This window comes from Cavia porcellus, unplaced genomic scaffold, assembly GCF_034190915.1.
Source record: "Cavia porcellus strain 051 isolate PalLab524CR breed Dunkin Hartley unplaced genomic scaffold, mCavPor4.1 scaffold_25, whole genome shotgun sequence".
Lineage (NCBI taxonomy): Eukaryota > Metazoa > Chordata > Mammalia > Rodentia > Caviidae > Cavia > Cavia porcellus.
In genome coordinates, this window is record NW_026947508.1 from 25,908,905 (window position 1) to 25,934,215 (window position 25,311).

At 46.0% G+C, this 25,311-nt stretch overlaps 1 protein-coding gene across 9 annotated transcripts in view; it reads right to left on the bottom strand.

Annotated features, from left to right (window-relative positions):
- Positions 1 to 25,311, bottom strand: part of Csmd2 (CUB and Sushi multiple domains 2) — a 566,560-nt gene that overhangs the window by 77,283 nt on the left and 463,966 nt on the right. For all 9 annotated transcript variants that reach the window (XM_063236033.1, XM_063236032.1, XM_063236031.1 and 6 more), the window contains 11 exons: positions 24,502 to 24,597; positions 23,212 to 23,415; positions 22,667 to 22,791; positions 21,625 to 21,721; positions 20,479 to 20,583; positions 15,567 to 15,685; positions 14,969 to 15,038; positions 13,001 to 13,117; positions 9,795 to 10,004; positions 4,164 to 4,352; positions 434 to 611 (listed from right to left, as the gene is read on the bottom strand). In XM_063236033.1, the coding sequence (XP_063092103.1) occupies positions 434 to 611; positions 4,164 to 4,352; positions 9,795 to 10,004; positions 13,001 to 13,117; positions 14,969 to 15,038; positions 15,567 to 15,685; positions 20,479 to 20,583; positions 21,625 to 21,721; positions 22,667 to 22,791; positions 23,212 to 23,415; positions 24,502 to 24,597 (1,510 nt within the window). The remainder of the gene's footprint in view (positions 1 to 433; positions 612 to 4,163; positions 4,353 to 9,794; positions 10,005 to 13,000; positions 13,118 to 14,968; positions 15,039 to 15,566; positions 15,686 to 20,478; positions 20,584 to 21,624; positions 21,722 to 22,666; positions 22,792 to 23,211; positions 23,416 to 24,501; positions 24,598 to 25,311) is intronic.

The following is a 25,311-nucleotide window of genomic DNA, read 5'->3' on the forward strand; positions in this document are numbered from 1 at the left end:
TAAAATATAAAACTCAGCTCCTCAGTCACTCTAGTCCCATCTGTGTGCTCAGGGGTATGTGTCTGGTGGCTATCATGCTGGACACTATGGACAGAGGCCATTTTGATCAGTGCAGAAAATTTTGTTGGGCAGCACTGGCTCAGCTGGGATTACCACAGGGACTCGATACAATTCCACCCCAAGCCTCTTCTATTAGTCTGCTTAGCTCATCTTGGGTACACGTAGACTGTTGGGTGCATGAGTTATGGAAATACACAGGAAAGCCTGTGTTTCTGCACTCCCCTCACAGATGCTGGCTCCAGCTGGGGAGCCTGTATCTCCCCACCCTCACCCTTCAGAGCCACAGTGGCTATCTGGAGCTGAGCCTTAACCCAGTGTGGAGCACCTTCATTGCCCCTTTGTAATTGCCTGTTGATGTGGCACCTGGCCCTACCAGACGGTGATGAAGTCTCCAGAGGGTTCTGACTGCAGGAGGCTGAGGTTGAGGCGAACACCATGACCGATGGGCACAGTGATCAGCCATACACAGTCCTGGGAACTGGAGTATGGGCTGGGGTACCCAGGGGAGTACACAGTGCCATTGGAAGAGGTGATGTTCCCGCCACAAGGGACTGCCGGGGAGAAAAGAAATAGGCAGATGAGAACTCAGATGACTTCCTAACATACCCCAGGTCCCAGTACCCTGCCAAGGAAGTTAGTTGTGGTGATAAGAGAGGAGACTGGGCTGAGAATACCTGTGCCTGGATCCACACCCTGCTAGACCAACACCCCACACCTTGTCTTGCTCTCTAGCTCTTCATCATTACTATGGTTGCTTCATGGGCCTTTTTGTCATCTTTCTCATAGAAGGAAAGGCACACAAAAGCTACCCTGTTTTTTCCTTAAAAGGGAAGGAGAAGATGTTAGAGTCAGGGCTGCAGTACTTTTGCTGGGAAGAACTAAGAGATTATGAAAATTGTTCTCTTTGTGTGGTTTGTTCTTTCTAGAATGGTATTTTTGCTCTTAGAGTTTTTGATGTTTTTGTGGTGAAGTCAAAGTTGGGTTCAAATTCTAGCTAAATCAACTATTGACTATATAATCTTGGACAAGTGGCTTAGTCTGAGTCTCTATTCCTCATATGTAAAATGGGCCTAACAATCTGTTCTCATGGGATTTCAGTGGCAGTAAGGTTTAATGACACATGTAAAATGTTTGGCCCAGGGCAGGGGTTGTGGCTTAGGGGTAGAGTGTCCGCCTGGCATGTGCAAGACTACAATAAATAAATGTTTGGTCCTGTATCTTGCCTATAGAGGAGGCACACAATACGCAGATATGCTCCTTATCCTCCTATTTCCCAGAAGCAGCACCCAATTTTAGGCTCACTCTGATCTAGGCTTCAGGCAGGGGATGAAGAGGTGTGAAGCCTCGATGGCATTTAGCTCAGTACCAAAGAAGAAAGAGAACAGAGGTGTGGGGCAAAAGATGCTCCAAATACCCTGGACCACAGCAATGAGTGTTTCTGGCTGATGTGGAGCCTCAAGCAAGCACATGGATAGGGCAAATCAGACTGAGGTAAAACAATCCCAAGTGGCTGCAGGCAGAGGACAAGACTCCTGTGAGCACAAATACATGTTGAAAGTCACAAAAGCATAGCACCCACCCACATAGAGAGAATAGGCACTTCCATGCCAGGTGAGGCTGGGAGACAGTGGGGAGCTGGACACTAAACTTAGCTGGGATACGGCCCAGAACACTTGGTGTACAGCATGGAGTGAGTCATCGGGAATCCAGGGCATGTTGGGGGAGGCCATCTGAATCCACAAGAGCAGAGAAGGGTTTCTGGTAGGAGTCACACTTAGACTTAGGCCCGAGGGAGACCAGGGTCAACTAGATGAGACAGGAGAGAGAAATGCTACCCAGGGAAGAAACCATGTGCACCAAGAACCAGACACAAGAAAACATGGCACACTGGAAACCTGGAAAGCCTTTCACTTTGCTGGGGTACCCTATCTGTGAGGGAGGAGGTCGTTGAGAAAAAAGCAATAACCAGACCACACTACTTTAGGGCTGAAAGATGAGGGTGCTCTAATGCCTTTGGAGTAGGGAAGTGTCAGGAATGCCTGATGGTCTCAAAGTCTCACTCCCTGTCTGGTGAAGAACACAGTGTTAAAGGCGGCTCACTGGGGAGTGGAATCAGTCCAGTGAGGAGACCCATCTTATTGGTGACCTGGGTTAAGGTAGATGCCCTTGGTATGTCTATGAAGGGCTGAGTAACCAGGGTCTAGTTTTGTCTGACACCAGATGGAGATTTCAGTTTGATAGTAGAAAGATGATACATTCCTACATACTTTAGGCTTTAGATGCCTTTGACCAAGGAGAAGATATTCAGTAGCAACTAGATGTACAGATGTGGCTGTCAGTGAGGGGATAAAGGTTTCAGGTTAAGATGGCATTTAGGGATGTGGGAGTGGAAGAGAGAAAGAAAGCAGTCTAGAACAGTGATAGGGAATCTTGCAGAGCTAACAGTCAGCTGCAGCATAGGTGCCATGGGTTCACCATCACTGGTCTAGAAAACACTCCCCAGATAACACCAGACAAGGGGCCAAGAAGAGATGGTCATAGAAGCTGATAAGAAAGTGGTAGAAAAGCAAGAAAATACAGTGCCAAAGAGACCAAGAGAATCAGTTTTTCAGCAGGGAGAGAGCTTCTGGCTCAGAGAGCAGACTGAGAAAGAGCTGCTCTTTTTTCTCTCCTGTGAATCATAAAAAGACAGAGTAAGAAGGGAATCAAGGGAACAAAGTCCATGACAAAGCTTGTCACACAGCATGTGACTCCACAGCAGTTCCAGAGTGATCTATTATGGGCAGGATAGTTTTGGAAAACTAATAGGGGTTTAATAGCTTTAGAAATTAGGCTTATATCCTAACTTCAGTGTAACTCAGTGTTGCAAACAGCTTTCTTTCTCTCTGAAGAGCTAACGCTGTGAGTTTATGGTCTTAACCACCTGTGCACTTCCCCAGATTTCAGGGAATGCCCTGTTTTACTAAGAAAGAAACCGAAGCTCAGATAGGTAAGGAATGGAGCCTAGGTTGTTGGATGCCACAGTTACTGCCAAGTGGGGTTACTGCCCCTACTTTCTGTTTCAAGGTAAACTCCAGATTGTTATGGTTGATACATGTGTCAATTTGGGAAGTTCAGAAATTTAACTGAGAGACTCAACAGGGAGCCAGAATCCTTACTTTGTAAATATCCTCATCCTGTGCCAGAGGAAGGCAGAGATTTTTGTGAGTGCTACATCTGCCCTGGAGAGAGGGGGTGGCCTGTGTACAATATAAGGAAAGAAAAGTATCTTGTTCTTCACCCCTCTTTTGTTCTTGTTGCTTTTGCTGGCTGCTGCTTTGAAGTGTTGCCCCAGTGCCATGCTATCCTGCCTGGGAGCCAGCTGATTATGGACTAAAACCTCCACAAACAGTGAGCTAAATAAATCTTTCTTTCCTTCATTTTGAGTGTTGGGTATTCTGTCCCAGCCAAGAGAGAAAAGTAACCAAGACGCAGCTTCTCTTCTAGGAAAATGCTTGATTGGCAGAGTGAAAAGGGAAATAAATTCATACAGCTGTGTGCAGAAAGGGATCGAGGCAGCAAAGTCTCTTGGTCATCTTCATGTTGGTTCTGGTTTAAGACTAAGACCCTGGAAAGTGCCACTTTCATTTCCCTGATATCATCAACCCAGCTCTCTCTAGATACATGGAGGAAGGCCAGAATAATGGGGAGCAGGAGAAGAAGGAAACAAGAGGGCTCTTAGAAAGAGGGCTCTTTCTCTTCTGCATTTGCAAAGATGCCATGACTAACTGTACTTTTACCCCTCAGCATATCACTGAATTCTGCATCCTTATGTGGCTTCCAACAGGTTAGCTCTTCCCAAAGGTTTGGGATGTCTTTTCCTTGGTTACAACCCGGCCACATCGCCATCAGATTCTCCCTAGTGCCGGCTCAGAGCTCTGTTACCTGGGGGACTCTTCCTGGATGGGTGATGCCCACGTGAAAGGTTGAGGGACCAGATCCCACTGGACCTCCCAGTACTGATCATCCCACGGAGGAGACAGGAATGTAAAATGTGGGGCTGTTCTGGCTCTGTTTCTGTGACCAACCCAGCAAGGATCATCAGGGATGACGGAAGGACATACCTTCACACCTGGGTAGGGGGTGGTCCCAGTTCCGGTTGGTGCCGTGTTGACATGTAAGGACAGGGTGGCCAATCAGTTGATATCCTGGGAGGCACTCAAAGGTCACCGATTGTCCAACATTGTAGCCAGCTCCCCTTACAATGCCATTGGCAAAGGGCTCTGGGTCTGGGCACTCTTGAAGTTCATAGGCTGGAAAAAGATTGGGAGAAAAGGTCATTTGATTTTCTCTGGGTATTTTCTTCTCATTCAGAATATACTGGTGAAGCATCAGGCCTTGGGCTCTGCTAGATCTTTGTCACTCACTAGGTGTTGGTTTTGGGAAAGTTCTATAATTTTCTATGCCTTTTATTTCTGATTTGTTAAATGCTTATCAGGTGACTAAGCAGGCTAGCATAGGCACAGTCTGTTGCACAGCACTGGCACATGGGTAGAATTCAGTAAATGTTAATTAGTATTAGCATTTCTACTGCAAAGGAGGCTCCAGGAAGTTATTACTAGGTATCAAGAGCTATCAATGCCTGTTTGGGTCTTGTTTGGCCTGGGCATTTTCATGTTGCTTTTGCCATTTAGGTGAACTAGATCATAAACTCAGGAAGCAATGAGGAGAGAATTCAAGTAGGTTTTCTGGCTCTGAGAATTAGAACCTATGAGGAAGGAAGAAATCTGGTAGGAATAAGCCAGACCTGTGGCCAGGACAAAAAGCTTCCAGATAGACTAGTGGGGCTCTGAGTGAATGTGTCACTGTTATATAAGCAAGTCCCTCCACAGACCAGGAAAGCTGCCCCCTGAGAATATGTGGGCCTGACTCAGAAGAAGATGTCTTCATGAGAGTAGCTGAGGGATTTTCTGAGCACGGGCCACAGAGCAAAGTGTTCAACAAATAATTGGGTCCACAGGACAAAGAACATTCTCCATGGAAATAATTGGGCCCATACTACAAAGGAAATCAGAAGTGGAAGGGATGGAATGTTCCCATAGGAGAATCTCTCTATGGAGGTAGCTCAACCAGATAAATGCTCCACAGAAGAGGATACACTCATCACACAAAATAACAATATAAATAGGGATGGCCTCAGAGCTGTTTCCTACGCACCCACTGTCCCGTGTTTCCATTCTTAGCGGGAAGACCTGAGCAGGTTTCACTCTAAATCACTGAGGTAACTGGTGTATTAAAAAACTAAGCAGCTGTAGTGAATGTGGGTGGCTCAGAGACAGGGCTCTGTCAGCAGAGGGGGTTGGGACCATCTGGCCATGAAGTCCTGGAGAAAGTGGGGAGCTTGTTGCCTAGTAAGGCTACTAAAAGCCTGGATGGGAACTATGGGGGCCCCAAGACAGTGACGAGTCTGAGGACAGTGGCTATGTGTTAGAAGCTGGAGCAGCCTTAATGAGAATGCCACAATTGTCAAATTGAAAGGAGTTTTTTTTTTTTTTTTTTTTTTTTTTTTTAAAAAAAGGAGACACTTTAGCAGGAATGCCTGGATTTCTTTCATCCTGGGAGAGTACTCTGAGAGTTGCTTCAGAGGGACCGGGTGGCTCAGAAGGCAGAACAGAAGCCTATGAATAGCACTGATTCTCCCCAATCAGGACTTCTCAGGGAGAGGAGCTGAGTTGCCCTCAATGGTGATACTGCCCTGGAAACAGACGTGATTTCAAACAAGGTACACTCAGTAAAGCACTAATAATGATGATATCTAACATTTGGGACAATTACATGTATCAGTTATTTTGCTGAGTTCTCTCTCTCGAGAAGTTTTAATGCTGTCAGTTAAGTTTATTAGACAGGAAGGCCTTAGCAGAAGTAGCCTAGGTTGTTAACACAAATTTTATGGGAATGTTTTTATGAGGAAGGGAAAGAGAAGCCCCAATTTAGGAATTCTGAACCATTCAATTAAGGAATTTTGAGGAAGAAGAATGATTTGGACTTCTTCTAAGGAGAGCAGCGGAACCACAGAAAGCTGGGCTTGCTCAATAGAAATATCCTCAGTGGGGATAGATGACTCCCCCATGAAGCTGGGTCTTCTCATAAAGGGAAAGATTGAGGATAGCATTGAGTTTGTTTAAAGAGCACAAGTTCACAGGGCTGAGGAAGGTATAAATACAAAATGAGACCTATAGTTTAGGGAGAATTATTGGGCCTGTCATAAATTGGAAGCCTTAGTGGAAGGGCATGGCGCAAGAGACAATCTAGTCCAAAGCTTGAACCATCACAAGAAGCCTTGATGGAAGCTCAGCTCCAGTCTGACAGGTTCAGGGGACGTATGCCAGCTACTATAAGGACCAAGGCACAAGGGGGAAGAGATGGCCTGTGACTCAGCTAGGACTATTTAGGCAAGTCCTGAAGGTGAAAGGCGAGTGGATAAGTGGGCTTGTCCCACGGCAGAGGCCACAGTGGACATCGCTGAGTCCACTGCAGTCAGGCCAATCTCAGAAGGCACAGGAAGAAGCCCTGGCCACAGGGAAAGTCCTCTGAGGAAGACTGGGAACCCGAATATGTGAAGCCTCACTGGGAGTAGCAGACACGTCACAGAGAGAAACGCTGACCACAGTGTTGGTGTGACATCTGGAAGACTCAGGGGGCCATCTGGGTCCTGTGCCAGGCAGGTTCAGCAGGCAGCTTCCCAAAGGAAGGTAGAGGCTGGCAGAGGTGAGGTCATCTGAGGTAGAGGCAGGACTCCGTGGGAGTAGTTCAGGTTCTTGAGGATAGAGTGGGGGGGGGTAGTTGTCAGTGGAGTCTGAGATTATCACTGAAGGGCAATCTTTGCAAAGAAAGTGGGTTTATCACACCAGGAATGACAGTGGCTGTCCCAACTCAGGGACTTAGTGGGTGGATGGCACCTGTCTGGTGGAAAAGGCATGGTGCAGGCCCAGAGCAGATGTTCCTGCTATAGTGGTGGTATTGTTGATACATATTAGGTCTGTGAGGAAATTCTCCAGTGAGAGTACAAACTGTGTCCCCCATATATTCATAGGTTGAATATATTCGTACATTCAGAGGTCTTAATCCCTAGCACCTGAGTAAGCAATGGGAACTTTCCTATCCTACCTAAAATGAAGTCTCTAGAGTAGATCCTAATCTAATGTGAGTAGTGTCTTTCTAAACAAGGGCAATTTGAGGAAACTTGATACTATTTTCTATAATGACTCTTTAACTTACATTTCCATCAACAATATGTAAGGTCTCCTTTGCTTCACATCCTTATCAACACATAAGAGAAGGTTTTGAGTGCTATCATCATAAAGAAGGACAATGTTTAAGGTGATGGGTACACTACTTACCCAGATGTGCTCACACACAATGTATCAGAACATCACACTGTACCCCATAAACATGTACAATTATTATGTCAATCAAAACGGGGGTTAGGGTGGAGACAGACACAAAGAACACCCGTGAAGGTGAAGCAGGCAGCAGCACTGTCCATTGAGGCCCAGCTTTTCTGGCGGTCCCCAGGTCATGACAAACCCAGGTATGCTGTCTAAAGTTCCCCCAGACAGACAGGCCCTGTCCCTGTATAACAGGCCCAAATGTGCCCACCTCATGGGACACCCTTGTAAGACTTTCCCTGGACGAGAAGCACAGTCCTCCCTCAGTGTTCCGCTCTTACAAGGGATGAGCTCCAGGTCATACATATATAAAAGCCAAGTCTCAGGAAGTGACGCCTAGTGAAAAAAAAAAAAAAAAAAACCAAAAAACAAAGAACAAACTGAAAGGATAATAAGATCCAAAATGTACAATAGATATTATGATAATGAAAGGGAAAGAAAGTGCTCAAAAGGAAAGAACAACCAGGATGGGGAAAGGAGAGAAGGAAGGAGGGAAAAATTATATGAATATAGGTATACATATATATGTATATATATGCAAGATAGCTAGCTATATTACTAACCTTTATTGGTTCATCCAAAAGAACAGTTTGTGCTTTCATTGTTTGATTATTATTTTGTGCCTAAATTTTGTAACCTAAACAACTACTTCTAAGATAACAAAATGCAATATATAATTTAGTTTTACTTTTCTACTTTTTTTGAAATTCTGTATTGTTTCTACCCTCTTTTCTGTTTTTCTTTTTAAAATTGAAAAAAGAAAATGATGCATGGTATTCTTTATACGGAAAACTTTGTAAAACATTACCTATTCTTCCCAGGTACACATCACATAGGTACATTGAAGCACAAAAACGTCTGGAAAGATCACATCAAAACAACAGTGGTTGCTTTTGGGGAATAACCCTGGGTTTGGAAGCCAGAGCAAGGGTAGCTTTGGCCTCCACTGTTGTGTGTCATATTTTTCTTTTAAAAAGGAGATTATGTCGGTGAATTGCTTTTGTATTTAAAAATTAACTTTGAAGAAGAAAATTGTAAAAAGAGTATAGTATGATCCAATTTTGCAAAAAAAAAAAGTATAGCTACAATTATATATGTATATATGGAAAATACATTGAATTGTTAAAAGCTGATACCTCGTCATAGGCTAATGATAGGTGAGACCATAAGCGATGTGTGCTACAGCCTGAATGTTGGTGCTCCCCAAAATTTACACCCTGAAACCTAATCCCCAGTGTGAGAGTGCTTGGAGGTAGGGCCTTTGGAGGTCTTCTCTCAGGAATAGCATTGGTACCCTTATACAAAAGGCTTCAGATAACACCCTTGCCCCCTCCACCAAATGAAGATGCAGTGAGAAAGTTCCATCCCTGAAGCAGGAGGCAAGACCTCAGCAGACATGGGTTTTGCCAGAACCTTTTCCTTAGACTTCTGTCCTCCAGAACAGCAAGAAGCAGAATTCACTGTTTATAAGTCACCTAGTTTATGATATTTTCTTATAGCATTCTGAGCAGACTAACACAAAATGTGTTCACAGAAAGATCTGTAATATTTTGTCTTTTTAAAAAATAAGTATGTACTAATACTAGATAGTATCTAAAAATGTGGGAGAAAGTCTGAGGAAGAATTTGGGAAATGGGTTAGAATAAATGGTTCAGTCCATTACACTTAGGTAGGCATCCAACGGAAAGACTAGGTTAACACAGGGCTGCTGCGGTGTACAGCTGCACAGGTTGGGCACAGCTGCAGAGGAAGAGCCTGGGTCAGAGTGGATGGGACCTTTCCAGGTAAAGTGCACCAGGAGGAGTGTGGATTTGTCACAGGGTTTCCCCTCAGGAAGTGCAGCCTCTGTGAGTGTGGCTGGGTCTCATACAGGAAAACTCAGGGTGCCGTGCAAAGCTTGTGGGCATCAGGACTGTTGCCTGAATCCTCCATTCTGTACTAGGTAGAGCTGTGATGTCAGTCATCAGGTCTGACCCACAGTGGCAACTCAGCACCTCAAGGCCACTGGTGGGTGGCTGGCTGGACAGCCCAGCAGCCCTGAGAAGGAGCCGATGGGCTACCTGTCTTGGGAAAGCTGCTAGTAGTCGGGTCTGGACATTTGTGGGGCCTCAGAAGGTGCTGCAGGAAAGTCTGCAGAAGTAATGAAGCTGGTTAGGCATTTGAGGGCCAGAGAGATGTTACCCACTGGAAGTCTACACCGATAACCTGTGCACTGTCTTTCACCCCTTCATGGCTCTCTAACCCATGGGAAGATAGACAGTTGTGGGTAAGAAATGGGAGTGGACAGAGCAGGGCTCCTGTCCTTACCCTGGTACTCCAGCTTGAATCCTGGTCGGTTCTGGGAGTGGTCGCTATGGAAATACACGGTGGTCTCGTGGGATGTGGAAAGCAGGGAGCTCGGCAACTCACTTCCGCTAAATCTGCCCATCATGCGGCTGGTCTCATAGGGGCCATTCCGAATTTCTATGAAGTCGTGATTGGGCTCAGTGGAGAAGTTCAGAAACTGGATGTGAGCTCCTGGAAAAAAGACAGAGGCAGATAGTGCCCAAAGTCACGCAGTCCTGCTGCAAATACATCACCCCACAAGAGCAGCTCCTGCCAGAGCCCAGGGTCCTGACCACTCACTTCCTGCCCACCCAACCAGGGCTCCTAAGACATGCTCTGAAAGTTGCCAGACAAGTCTCTTCTGCCTTCCAACAGGTCCAAAAGTCTATGATTCATTCCAAAGTAAAGGCATCAATCATCTTGAACTGTATCTCGAGTTTATTTTATTTGATTGAAAGCAAAACTGAGGGTTAACATTTGGTTTAGTTTGAGCTATGCGTCTACAATATTCATGGAAATTTCACTAGAACAAACTTTTTTCTTAAAAATAACAACTCTCACACTTATTCAAAAGATCTGACCTTTAATACTGGTGTTTTCTAGAATCCCTAAGATGAATCATAAATACAAGGGTTAGAAGTATACATTATCCATCTGTTCCATGGAGAAGCAAAATAAATGTACACTTTGGGATCTTAGTAGGTTAATCAAGATCTCCCAGCAACATGACAGGCTAAATGGATCAATTAAGCTCTTAATGTACATATTTATACACATTACTGTGGTGCCTTGGTTCATGAATTTGATTCTTTCCATGATTCTGGTAGCAAAACAAATTGGATGAGAGCTGAATCAAATTCAACGGTTAAGTTCAATGTTGGCCTTATGGGGAAATGTGATACAGTTCTTGACCTGTAGCAGTTTGGTTTGTGAACAGAATTGCAGAGAGAACTGAGTTTGTGAACTGAGGTACCACTGCATACGTGGAGGGAGGAACATTAATATTTGTTTACTGATAAGATTTTTCAAAGTAATATTCAGATGGAAAATGTAACAGAAGAAATCTATTTAGTGAGCAATGCCAAAAATATATTGTTGATCAGGAAAATCAGATTGCAAAGTTGTATGTATAATACAATTCTGTTTGATTAAAAGACTTGGAAGAATATTCCTTCAGTACTCATTTTAACTGACCATTTGCCATACATTAGCACCATGCTAGGCATCGCACAGGATGAGCAAGATCAGAAGGTCGCTGTCTTCATGAAAGTCACAGTCTAAGGGCGACAGACTAAGCCACTACTGATTATCTCTGCACAATGGGATATTTGGTGGAGTTTGATTTTTTTTTAAAGAATATGCTCATACGCACTTTCTAATTTGCTTAGAATGTGTACCTCTGTGTAACTGCCTTTGGATCTGTGCCTTTGGATCTGCGAATGAAGACCTGGCATACAATGTTGAAGACTGTTTGTCTCCTGTCTCTCCTGTCCCCTCCTTTCCTTCACAGAAGCGGTTGCTATCACAAATCTGGAAGATACCTTTCCAGTTTGACTTTAGATTCTTGTATTTATTTATTTATTTTTTCTTTTTCCTTTTTATCGGTACCGGGGATCGAACTCATGACTGCCTGCTTGCAAGGCAGGCGCTTATGCCGCTGAGCTAAATCTCCAGCCCCTGACTTTAGATTCTTAAGCCTGAGCCTATGTTTTTAAATATTTACATAAATGATATTATGTCATACTTCTTTTTACTCAACATTGTGGTTTTTAAGGTCAGTCCAGGTTAATGCACACAAACAGTTCATTCACTTTACATAAGAAGCAATTCAATCTTGTGAATTCCTCAACCACATAACCCACTCTCCTCCTAAGGAATATTTACATTGTTTCCAAATCACTTGTGAACCTGTGCTTTCCTTTCTGCAGCCCATGCGCCCTCCCACAGAGAAGGCAGTGGCCTGCTTGCTCAGGACTCTTGTGGAGAGAAGTAGCCTGTGCTCGCCATCTGGTGGCAGCAGAGCATACATGCTGAGGCTCTTTACAATGCTGAAGCCCAGTGCAGATGACGTCAGGCGAGGTACCGAAATTCAACGTTCACTGGAAAGTGAGGAATCCTGGCCTGTGTGCCTGGACCTGCAGCTGTCTGAGTCCTCAGAGTTTGAATGAGAGCTAAGACAGAGAGTCCTGGTGGTTGAACATAAGGACTCACAGAGAACAGCATCCCATTTAAACTTTAATTGTCTTTGCATGCTGTCCTCTTCCCGCCTGCCTGAGGCCTGAATGCAAAGTGACAGGGGTTTCCAGTCCCTCTTTTCTCAACGTTTCAAAATCTGGAGTGTCTCACACCTACCAGACGTTTTCACTTTGCACCCAGTTCCCTGTAGAAGATGGTACTACATAGAAGAGTCCATCCTTTAAGGGTCACCAGCCCTTCTCCTCCCCTCCAGCTAGGTTTAGAGAAGCCCAGTTAGGCCACTTCCTCTAATCAGTTAAGTCCTACTCTGGGATGAATGTTCAATGGTAAAATAATCAATCTTTATTGCTGAGGATAACCTCCTTAAGACATTTCTGTCTTGGAAGCAAAGCAATGACTTAGGCAAGAGCAGTCTCACTAGGTTCACAGCAGTATCGTCAAACATTACTCCTTCCACAGATATTTGGGGTAGCAATTAAAATTTGTGTCCAGATTAATATCCTCTACAACAAACCACGCTCATGCCTGCATACTCCATCTCCTTCTGTCTGGAAAACAAATTTATTTCCCAATCTCTAGACCAGCTAGAATGTGCCTATGAAGAATGCAGACTCAATTTCATATCGACTCTGGCTCAATTTAATTATAATGCTAGATCTGATATGGAGTTAAAAGCACAACTTGAGATCTGGTCTTGGTAAAATAGATCGTGTTTTTCTTTCTTAACCATCCTTGAGTAATCTCTCATTCCATATTCTTAGATTTTAACTCACTACTCAAATGATAATAATGGCAGCCCTTAAGATTTGTCCTCCTTATTTTTTCATCTCTTGCAGTCTTAATTGATTCTGGGAACTGTACAAGAGGCAACAGAAGAGGAATAAAAAAGCAGAACGTTGAACTGCCTTGGCCATTGAGATTGGACCCAGAGTTGTTTTAGTGCAGAGACCTGGCCTTGAATCCCCAGCCTCCCAAGGAGGCTGCAGACTTACCAAAACCCACAGGCAGTGCTATCTTCCAGGAACAGTCCATGTTACTGGGGTAGTTGCCTGGGAAACCAGGGCTCAGGATTACCCCTTCCATCTCTTCCACTGCTCCCCCACACTGGGCTGTGAGACAAGATGGGGGTTAGGACAATATCTAAGAGAAAGTACAGAGCCAGGCCGATGTTTGGAATCTCCCTGAAACAGCCATCTAAACTTCCTCAGTCATAAACCCTTTTGGGAATTCAAAGGAATTTGCCTGAAAACTGCACCCAGAGGCAAAACTAGGTACATGTATCCAGGACGAAAGCATGTCCTAAGACAGCTATAAGTCCACAAATATGAGTTATGGACTCTTGACCTTGGATAAACCCTTCAAAGGTAAGTTCTCTTTTCAAGGATGTGCAGGAAAAGTACCAGTGGTCTTCTCCAAGAGAAATCTGACCATATCTTATGCCTACCTCTCCCTCTCCTTGCTGCCCAGTCCACTCTTTTAAGAGTGCAGAAAAGGGGCAAAGACAGAGGAGAGGACCAGCTTGCACTGTGTTCTTACTCTGCCAGGTCCCATTCCAGACTCTTTTCAAATATATTTTCCATGAGACAGAGTGGTTGGAAGGTGAGCCCACCACGAGAAAAGTGCCTGTGATTAGTACCTCTTGGGAGCCAACCACCATGAGTCACTGATCCGGGGAGGGCCTAAAGACATCTGGATTCATGGTCAACAGACAACATGGGCAGGACTGGGGCTCAACTGCCCCTTGGTCAGATGACTGGGTGTCTTTCATACCTCATGTGGAAAATTTATGAGAGCAGAGAGGGGTTGGTCATTCTGACTGACCAGGGTATCCAGGAAAGGTCACAGAGGAGGAGAGCCAGGGAGGTGCTTTCCAGGAAGGGATAACTCAGATATACTCATGAATGGATTTATGTAACCACCTGGGTTGAAATCTCCACTTTACATCCATGGGGCTGTGGGCAAATCCTAAACCCTTCTGAACTCCAGTTTCTCTCAGATACAAAAATGGAGCTAACAACAGCACCAACCCTTCAGTGTTGTTATGAAAGTTCTGGAAAGGACTGCAGCTCACTTGGAACAGGGCTGGTATATGCAGTAAACCTATTGCCAATGGCAGCTGCTGGTGATATATTAATATGGTTTCCTTGGCCAGGTCTTTGTGGTATACACTGGGGGCAGTGCCTTACGTTTCCAGACATTTTTTGACCTTTGCATACCAGGAAAATCACAGAAACGATTTTCCCATTTCCTTTCCTGTCTCAAGGTTGACCTTGTATGTGGCGATAATTTATAGTTGTAGAACTTTAGCTTTCTATTGTGACTATACCACCTTCTCTGAATCTACAAAGACTTAGATAATCAGCTCAGGATAATGATCCCTCCCTTGAAGAGCTATCATGGGGAAACACAGACTATGAAGCCTGGCACACAGTAGACCCTCAATAAAAGTTCATTTCCTCTTTGCCCTACCTGACCGGAAGTCTCCAAGGGTAATGACTCTTTTCTTTATCTACCGATTTTCTCATCATTTCTCAACACAATGAAACCGAGAGTGAGCAATGAAACCAAGCCAATTTCTCGTTTCATGTGTGACCCTTGGCATTGATTAGCAGATATATTTGTCCTATAACAAGTTGTAAGGAAAGCCAAAATTGCCTGAAAATTTTACCATTTGATTGGACACCTATTTCTGTTGTCTGGAATCACAATGGCCATCATAACACTTTCAAGTGGGAAAACCTCTTGTGATTTTTCACTTGATATGCAGAGGGTTCCATAAGTCGTGACAGCTTGATATAAGAGTTAGAAATTACAAAAACATCAGTCTGAAACTACCAATGGGGAACAGATCCAGGACATCAAACTTTCCTCTAATTTGAACTTAAAACCTGCAATATTCCACTGAGCTCAAATCCCGAGAGAATGGATGTGTGTGGGTTGAACACTCCGGGCTCTCTTACCAATACAGAGCGGAGGAGGGTAATTCCATCGCCGCACGGTTCCAGGCATGCAGGAGATGTGGGCGTGGCCCTAGAGGAATCAGGAACAGGGTTGGGGTACAGCCCCCTCTGGGTGCAATCCCTCTGTACAACCCAGGACCAGGTCTCCTTTAGCGCGTTGGGTTAAGGAATATGATATGCAAAGACACATAGGTCTACTGTGGGGCTGAGGTAGAACAGGGAGGGATAGATTTGAGGGAAAGACAACTAGTAACAGCCATTACTAGAGAATTCTCATTACTAAAGGTTTCCTTGTGAGATTTCTTTAATTACTAAATTCCCTCATGGTCTTCAAAGGAAAATTTAATTTTCCTTAAGCCCAATGAAACCTAACTTTACAAGAACACTTTCGAGGCATGCTTTTGCCAGACTGTGAAAGTCAGTTCAGTTTGTCTCTTGTGTGAACAGCTCCAGGAGGAGATGATGGTCCCATGGGAGTGGCGGGGCGGGGTGTGTGCTACCCCTCCTTCCTTGGTGACTGTGGCTATGCTGGAACAAAGCTGGCCAGTCACATCTCAGGGGACACCTGTTCTTGTCCTGAGGGGTTAAGAGGAGGTACCTGGAGGGCGTATCCTGGCTCACACTGGAAAGAGACCACGTCGTTCACCAAGTAGCGCTCACCGGTCTTTACACCATTACTGGGCACAGCAGGTTCTGGACAGCTGCTCAGGCCCACGGCTAGACAGGACACAGACAGAGGGAGAGGTGAATAGACAAGCCCAGAAGACCAAGGTGACAGCAGATTGAGCTGTTGCTGGCAGTAAGAAAGCCAAGGGGCCTTGAGGCCAGTGCTTCCCAGCTCTCTATCTTGTGGCACACAGGAGAGCTGAGAATAACTGTATAGCCTGGAGGGTCAACAGACCGAAGCTGCCTGGGGCAGTACGGCATCAGTCCAGGGACTCTGGGTACCCTGCTCCCCACTGAGTTCAGAGCTGGGAGCTGAGCTCTGGCTGTAGACCATCAGGTCTCTCTATGGGAGCTACTCCCACATTGCTCCTGCCTTCCCTCCCTCCTCCTACCCTAACAGGACAGTTCCTGTAGATTGGTATGTTGGGAGAGAGGACTCAGAGAAGGAACGAAGGACAGAGAGCAGTTAGGGGACAGGGACCTCTGTGATGCCCAGAGCTTAATGGGTATGCTCCCCTTCTCTGGAGGCAGACTGTCCTGAGAGAAGTTTGCGTGTGTGTAAGATTCTCCACTGCCTTGTGTATACTACTGCTGTCAAGGTCAGACCTGCTCTTTCTGGGAGTGGAACTGGTGACTGACTCCTCACCCTTCACCTCCCACGGTCTGTACCACTGCAAGACCGTGTGACAAAATCCCTTTCATCCTGACAGGCAACTGATGTTCCTTAAAATCTCTCCTTGAAGTGGGGTGTGGTGGTGCATTCATGTAATTCCAGCACTCAGAGGCCAGGCCAGAGGATTACAAGTTTGATTTCAGCCTGCATAATTTAATAACTCAGGAAGACTCTATCTCAAAAAAAAAAAAAAAGTGTGCATGTGGGAGTAGCTCATTGTGAAGTCCCTGGGTTCATTCTGCAGTCCCACCAAAACCAAACACCAAAGCAAAGCCCTCTCTGAACCACAGCCCTCCTTGCCCAGCACTCTAAAGTGTGTCCCATGGCCTTCTCATCTCACGTCTGGGACCTTCATGGTGATGTTGGCCAGGTCCCTTTCCAAGATCACCTTCATAAGCTCTCAAATCCTCCTCTTTCACTCCTTTTAACTTTTCAAACTAAACCCATGTTCTTTATTATATCCCCAACCAGCCTTGTATACAGTATTTGCTGGGCATCCATCTTAATCTCACTACCTCCTCCCACTACCTCCTCCTCCTCCCTGCCTGTCCATACCACCATCACAGGGGCAACACTCACCCAGACACCAAGCACAGCCCTGAGCAAGGCCAAGCCAGAGAGTTGCAGGCCTCACCTTGTCCCCTTGAAGCAGACCTGAACTCCTATTTCTTAGACAGGACTCAGGTTAGGGGCCTTTAGTAAGACAAAGAGCGGGGTTTCGGACTCAGCTCAGTCTGACCCTAGGTCTTTACCGTGTCCCCAGGTTTCCTCTGCTCCCCTCTTGAAGTCATCCTCATGCTACTCTGAGTCCCCTCTTGATCGACACATAGAGGACAGCATTGCAGCATCTCCTGAGTGGGGGCACAGGAGCCCACCACAGGTGTGGGGGGCACAGAATAAGTTCCCATGGACTGGTAGATTGGAGGTGGCAGGCTAAAAGACTTATGAGGTGGGATACGGGAAAGAAGAAATGGAAGAAAGGAAAAGATTATATGTATGTAGGTGTACACATATAACTGCATATATGTCTGCAAGACAGATAACTATACTACTAATCTCTGTTAGTTCATCAAAAAGAACAGTTTGTGCTTTCATTGTTTGACCATCTGATCATTTTTTTTGTGCTTAGATCTGGTAACCTGAACAACTACTTCCAAGATAACAATATGCAATATATTAACTAGTATTGCTTTTTTACTGTTTTTTGAAATTCTGTATTATTTCTATCATTTTTTTTCTGTTTTGCTTTTTAAAATGAAATTTAAAAACAGACTAAAGACTTACAAGAAGGCTGAGGGGTGGTTGCACATTGAGTCCTCTGCCCACTGCACTGTGGGCTTCTGCACCAAGGCCACAAGAGAGGAGGGCAAGGTGCTGGCAGACTGTGTGGCTGGCTTTGTTCTGGGCATCTGCGAGGCCTGAGGGTTTGGTAGTGGGCAGCTTTTGACCTCTGGTAGCTCTTTGACAGTCACAGACTCCCTGGGAAGCCCTCAGCTATCTAGTACCCACAGAGAGTCAGGTGCTGCGGAAGAGGAATGGGGAGGGATGGGTCACCCCGGGCCATGAGCCACCCGCCCATCTCTGTGCAGCAGCTGGCAAGCCTTCATACTGCATTCTGAGAAGATACTGGTAGCTACATTTTTTTTTACCCTTCAGAGCGAAATTTATGTGCAATGAAATGCATAAAACGTACATGCACGTGTTGTGATCTTCAAGTGTAATCGTCATTATTGCAAATGTTTGTGGGCTGCATTTTAACATGCCTTTGCACCTGTAAAACTCAAACCCTTATCAAAACTGTAGAGCCTTGCTGTCCATTAGGAAGTTCTTTTCCATTCCCCCAGACAGTCTCTGCCCTGTGTGTGCTTTTAGGAAGTAAATATAATACTTGGAATGAGGCTGTTTGGGCCTATGTCTAAAACGCTCGGCAGCTAAAAAGACCCCAAGGACAAGGATTAAAATAACCATCAGGATGAATCTGAAGTACTTCATCTTGGTTGGCTTCTGGTATTTTTCTCAGTAAGGCACCTCATTATTTAGTGAGGTGATCACAGCTTAGTTGCTTGAGACCTGTTACTTTGAACAGAAGGAAAAGGAGATGCAGAGAGACAAACAGAGCAAGAAAAAAAAGAGGAAAAAGCAGAAGGGAGGAAGATGAAGGAGAGGACCAGAGAATAGTCCATTCTAATTATCCTTACACTGCACAGCTGGGTTTCTCTTAAACGATGCTCACAACAAAGGAGAACTTACTTTTTAAAAAATCATATGTAATTTGTGACTTTTGAGAGTGTATTGTTTCATTTCCATTTCAATTAAATAAAAATTAAATACCAGTCATAGCAGTAGATGTGGCTTTATAGCACCCTTCAAAACCATTTACCTCTACAACAGCAGCTAATTTTCTATCTTCTGTACTCTCTTTGTAGATTATCAAGAAAATATTAACTATAGGATTTTGGCTCCTAAGAATTTCAGTCCCCAAATATCCCTGGGGACTGTTTTTCTCTAGCTCTTCACATCACAGATGACAGTGAATGAGAAATGCCAGCCTCAAGAACTGCCAGCTCCCTTGGACACAGAAAACAGAGAAAGATGAGTTTTTCTTGGGAAGGTGGCAGTTGAGTGACAAGGAGATTTAGGAAGGAAGCATATCTTTGGAGGAAAAAAGAACAAGCAATGGTTTCAGGAAACATTTAGGTCTCAAATAAAAATAAAACTGGAGAGAACAGAGAAGAGCGAGTAAAAGGGAAAATGTGAATAATTCAAGAAACCCAGGATATTTCATTCCAGTGAGACAGCACAGTCTTAGCCCTGTGTGTGGAGGGAGGCTCAGATGTCTCTGTCCTGTCCTCTCCTCCCTAACCTTTGCTGTTACGTCGCCCCAGGTCTTTTCACCAGTGCACATTAATTCTTCCTGGTGATGGATGTCCTGGGATCCAGAAAGATCCTGCTCACTTGGCTACCTGAATAAAGTTCATTCTTCCAGGTGACCCACTTAAGCATCTGCATGACATCTACTGCTGACCCCACCAGGACTCTAGCACCACCAGAGCCTTCTATCAGGTGGGAACATGTCGCAGATGGCCAAGACAACAACCATGCCTTCCCACAGCTCTTTCTTCTCAGGAAAAGCGAACTCAGGTGGACATTTCTGCAAGGCCTTATCTGGCTAGGCTTAGACCCCTCATCTGTATTTCCTTCAATTACCACGTTGCACTAAACTGACTGCTTCCCTGTCCATTTCTCCCTCTAGGCCTTGTGTTTTATTTATCTTTGCTTTATTGGGCACCAAACCCAGGTCTTGGCCTATCACAGGTGCTCAGTGTTTCTTTGTGCCATTCACCTCTCTTCAAGGTAGAAGTGACCATTCTCTCTTTTGAACCATTGTTCTCCAATCTAGGGCAATGCCCTATAATGTTGAGATGCCCTTCTCCATGTATCTGCCTTCTTCTAGAGGACTGCGAAGGGACCAACTCTTCTTGATCCTACTCAGTTGTAGTAAAATCGAGCAAAGCACATGGCAGGTTATAAATGCTCCATAGTTATGGGCTGAATGCAGAGGTAAAAAATGCTAATGCCTGTCTAGTCTTTCTTTCTCCCGACATGGGAGGGAGTGGGGCACAAAATCCTCACATGAACACAGCCTCCCTGGAAACCTCTTTCTTTATTTCTCAGAACATACAATCACAGTTTTTCTTGTCATTTTGGTCAGGAACACATAGGGATGGTGAGTCAGGATACCCAGATTTGAGTGTGGAGGGAGGAGACTTACAGAGGAGCTATGAAGTTTCCAATGACATAAGAAACTTAGATGATAGCCACATCACAGAACAAGGGACCAGAGAGGACAGCTTGCAGGACTGGGGAAGACCACTTCCATTTGCTTACATTCCAAAGTCTATACATGGATTGAGAGCTAGGCCACTGGCCTCAGATGGCTATAAAGAGAACACACTGATTTTTGAGTATATAGATTTGGAACCCAGATTTCCCATATTTTATGTCTGTGTGTGCTTGAGAAGGTTTCAGATCTTCTCCAAGTCTAAGCATCCTCATCTCGGTCTGTGGGAAGGCTTAAGTGGGATGGGGAAGGTAAAGCCCCAGTGTAACCTTAGCTCCTAGCAGGGGCCCAGTAACCAGCCATCACCACCCCAAGATCCCGCATTCTCACTTTTGTACTCCAGGTGGAAGCCGGCGGCTGACACGCTGATATCCGAGTAGAAGTGAAGGTAGAGCTGGTTGGACGTGCTGTTCAGAAGGGCAGGCACAGTTGTCCCTGGGTAAGGAAACAGGGTCATTTGGGGGTGGCCTCCCAGCCCTCAGCTCCTCCCTGTTCTTCTCAACTCTGCTGCATGTTGACACGTTGCTCCCAAGATTCCTAAATGCCTCCCATTGTCAAACCCACTAAATGACAAATTAGAAACTTGAGAGTGCCAGGTTTCCAGTGACTCAGGGAGGAGAAATTCCAAACCGCTGCCCAATTTCTGCAGGAAGGGGAGCTCCTTGGAGGCCTGGGCATTTGGTGCCCTTCAAAATGAATCTGACATCTATAATTATCTGGGAAAATCAGCAACCTGCAGGCATAGAACATTTTACAGAGGCATCTTTTTAAAATCTTGGCAGCATGGAATTTTGGGCCTACAACAAATTTAGATAATTGTATTGGTTCTTAGGCAAAAATATACACTAAATTCAGGCAGAAGCCCACCACTGGAATGGATAGTGGTATAGCCACATTAGCAATCAGTTTAGTAGTCCTTCAAAAGTTAAGCAGAATTGTTATGTGGCCTAGAAACCATTTCTAGGTGCATTCTCAAAAGAACTGACTGACATGCTCACACAACCTGCCTGGGACTGGTTGAAGAAGCATTATTCATAATGCCCCAAGTTAGAAACAGCCCAAACACCCATCAACTGATGAATGGATATGTCTTATCCACACATGAAACACTGTTTTATAACATTGAAAACATTATGAGGAGTGAAAGAAACCAGACAGAAGGCCACATCCTTTATGACTGCATCTATATGAAACGCCTGGATGAGAAAATCCACAGATAGAAAGACAAGACTGATGGTTGCATAGGCTGGGGTTGAGGGGTGCAGAGTGAAAAAATGGGTTCCTGGCTTCTTTGTGGGTTGATAAAATGTTCTTGAATTAGATAGCAGCGATGGTTGAGGAATCTTTGAATACGAGAAAACCCACCGACATGTCCACTTGAAAATGGTGAAGTGTATAGTTAGGCACCGTGGTTTGATGATGAGGATGAGGATGCTGATATCTATCACAGCCCTCCAAGCTGAAGCCCCAGCTTACCTGAGAAACTCCCCAGCATGGTCACAGTGTTATCTGCGCCATCAAACACTTCCAGAGAGTCCCAGTTCTGCTCTGTGACAAAACTGATGACTTGAATCTGGGAGGGCAGAGGGATTGAAGCATTGCTTAGGTGGCCGATTCCCTCCCTTCCCTTTCCTCTCCTTCCTTCACATAGTGTATTCAGCGTATTGAGCACCTACACAGTGTACTGGGCCCGACTCTGTGCTTCTCGTAAAAGTAAGACACATTCTCTACCACCAGGAGCTGGGCAAGACAGGTGTGAAACAAATGATCACAAGACGGGAACGAATGAATGCTGAGCAAAGTAGAAACGGAAAAGTAGTCTAAGGAGCTGGGAACACTTCAGTCTGGCTTGCTTTCTCCTCATCTCTGGAATATTTCTTGTCTTTCCCCATTTCCCTGGCTTGACTGCTTCACCATGAACCAGCAACTCGCTCCTGCCCAGGTGTGATCCGTTGCCTAGAGGGCTCTGGATCTTCTGTGCCTCACTCCATTTGGTTCTCACTCCTGGGCATTGGTTAGGTCCAGTTGAGCTTCCAGAGCTCAGATTTAGGTGTGCTGGCCCAGCTGGGTCCCTGGTGACTCTCATGCTTGGCCTGTGCTTAGTACTTGCTCCTTCCACTTGGCTCCAATATCTCCCTTTCTCTCCCTACAACCTTAAGTGGGGGAAAAAGCACCCTTAAGCCATTTGAATAACATAGCCCAAGCCGTCTTCATACTCCAGTTCCAGGCCCACCTCTTTCTAGAGTCTGCCTGGCTAGTGCAGGCCACAGCCTGCCTCTCTTCCTTCCTGAACTATCTGTCCCCATCCTCACCCTCATGAACTGCTGTGACTCTTGCTCATGGGCTGTGCCTTCTTAGCCCCAGGGGCAGGGGCAGGAGCAGGAGCAGGGCTGGGGCTGGGGCTGGGGCAGGGGCAGGGGCAGGGGCAGGGCAGGGCTGACGTGTTTCCTTCTGGCTTGGGGCTCAGCAGTAGTTCCCACCTGGGATCAGCCCCTGCTGAGGTGCTCCTTGCTCCTACCTGGATGCCAGCACCTTCAGGGACTACAATCTTCCACACGCAGTTGAGGCTGTTGAGGTAGGGCTCAGGGAAGCCAGGTGACAGGATAGTGCCTTTGCGCTCCGTGAGGTTGCCTCCACAGGGGACTGGGAAGAGAGGCAGTGCTGGTCAGACTTCTAGCTTAGTTTTGTGGATCCTCCAAGGAGTCTCCTGAACAGAATCTTCTCAGGGCCCAGGCCTCTGCTTGTGACTCAGCCCCCACCCCTTCCTGGCCCCCAGTTCCACCTTCTGTTCTTGACCTCCTCTGTGACCTTTCCCCAGAGGACCTTCCTGTAGGACCCTGGATCCCTGCTCTTCCTTTCACAGGTTTCACCCAGCTCCTCCTGCTGCTGTGTCTACACCAATCCACAGGACCAATGAGCCAGCTGAGAGGGCAGTCTACTTATGTCACTTGCTGGAAGGGACTGCTGTGTGTCCTGGGCATCTTCAGGAACTGGATGCCCTTCCGCCCCACAGGGAGACAGTTCTGCCCAGCCTTTCCTCTTCTCCAGCCGTGCGGCACTCACCCACACAGGTTGGTGCGGAGACGTTCCATTGCGCCAAGGCCCCAGGCACGGGGAGGCACTCGATCTCTGGGGACCCCTGCAGGGCATAGCCGGAGTTGCATTCGAAGCGGACGATGGCCCCCACCGAGAAGTCACTGCCCAGCCTCTTGCCATAGCGGGGTTCAGGCACAGAGCTGCATTGTGTGGCGCTGGTTCGGGGCACGGCTGCAGGAGACAAGGTCACCAAGGGCAGGCCTCACTCCTCTAGAGTCTGGGCCAGGGATGCATGCACAATAGGACTGGAATATAGCCAGCCTGAATGGGGCCTTGGGAGGATTAGGCCACTTTTGCTCAGGGCAAGGGCTGGAGCTTTCCATGGGGAGGCCCATTTTACTGAACATAGCTGGACACACAAGGCTTTGACACAATTTCCAGGAACCACAGGGGTAATGAGAACCCTTTGGGACCCACATTAGGCCTACCCTTTTTCTTCACTTCCCCAGTAATGCCCTTCGCTGGCTCAGGTTCCCATGCTACTCACAGGGAGAATGACCCTTCCTTCTCCACTTCAGTGCCTTTGCCCTGCCCCATGCACCTAAAACCCTGATTAGGGGCTGCTTTTCATGACCTGTTCACAGTGGCAGACCAGATGGGCCCTTAATCCAGGCCCCAGGGAAGGGTTAGCCCCCCTGCACTTTGTCCTGTGTAGAGTCAAATGCATGGGCTACGTTTGGAACCTGGGCCCTACAGAGGTGAATGTTCTACATAATATGGAGGCTGTGGCCTGTGGGTGAAGACCAAAATGTTCCAAAACATTGCCTTTCTGGTCAATAAAGGTGGGCATGGACATGATTACTGCTTGGTACCAGTTACTTTGTGAATTCTCTTTTAATCCTATCAATGATGAACTAGTATTTCCTTCCTTTGAAATGTATGCAAGACTCCAAGACATGGAGCAGCTGCAGTCCATCCTACTTCAGAGCCTGTGTCTTCCTTCCTCACACCTTTGTGTACCTCAAGGACAAAATCAGTCTCCAAGAGCAATTAGAGAATGGTTTGGGGTGCGACAAGGATGGGTTATTGGAAGGGATTCCCATGTCTGATTTCTTTCTTATTCAACCTAAATTTTGGTCCAAGAAATATCTGTTGGGTAAATGAATGTGTAAAATTCAGTTGAGTGTCAGGAAATTGCCCTACAGAATAATAACGGCCCCAAACCTCCTGAGAAAGAGGCTCAGATGAGAAGGTCCAAGGTTTTTATTTCCTGAGCCTCAGAATCACTGGGGAGCTATGGTGCCCATGTGCACATACCTTGGTAGACAAAGTGGAAACCTCTGGCTGGTGCTGGGCCTTTGGCACTGAACTTAATAAGAACTTGATTGGAGGTGGCCAAGGGCAGTGATTCTCCTGCCAAAATAAGAGGTGAGGGGGAGAGGAAGTCAGTGAGTCTAGCAGTGAGGTCCAGCAGATATAAGCCTGACCACAAAGGAGGGGGCAGCCTATACTTTCACAGTAATTCATTCCATACTTTAGGCCTTCCTGAAAGGAGCTCTCACATTTCATTGCCCTCCACAGTTTAAAGTTTACAGAAGGCTTTCACATTCATGGTCTTACCTTGGCCCCTGGTAACGTGAGGGTGGTCTGACAGAGTTCAGTAACCTCACTTACCAGAGCAAGACCGAGAGCTACAATAAGCCTACATGATCTGCCTGGAAAGGAGGAGACAGCTACTGCTGCTAAAGGTCTCTACAAGGACTGGGAGAAAGACTGTTAAGATGACTGGTGGTCTCCTTGGAAAGCTGACGTTGATCTGATCAAAAAAGACACTGCCTTCTGAGAAGGAGGATCCTGTAATCTCTTGAGAGCAACTGGCCTTTTCCAGATCTCCCTTGAAATGATGGATAAGCAGTGTGACAGTATAATTAATTTATTGCTCATGCTAGGATACTATATTAGTAATTATGCTGGAACAGCCAAGTGGAGGCTGGGCCTGTCTCAGGCAAACCAGGACAAACTGTCACTCAACCTGGACCCCAGGACAAACTTGGGGGAAACGTGCATGGGCACTGTAAGCTGGAGGAGGCGTGTGGCCTTTGTAGCAGGAGATAAAGGCATAGGTCT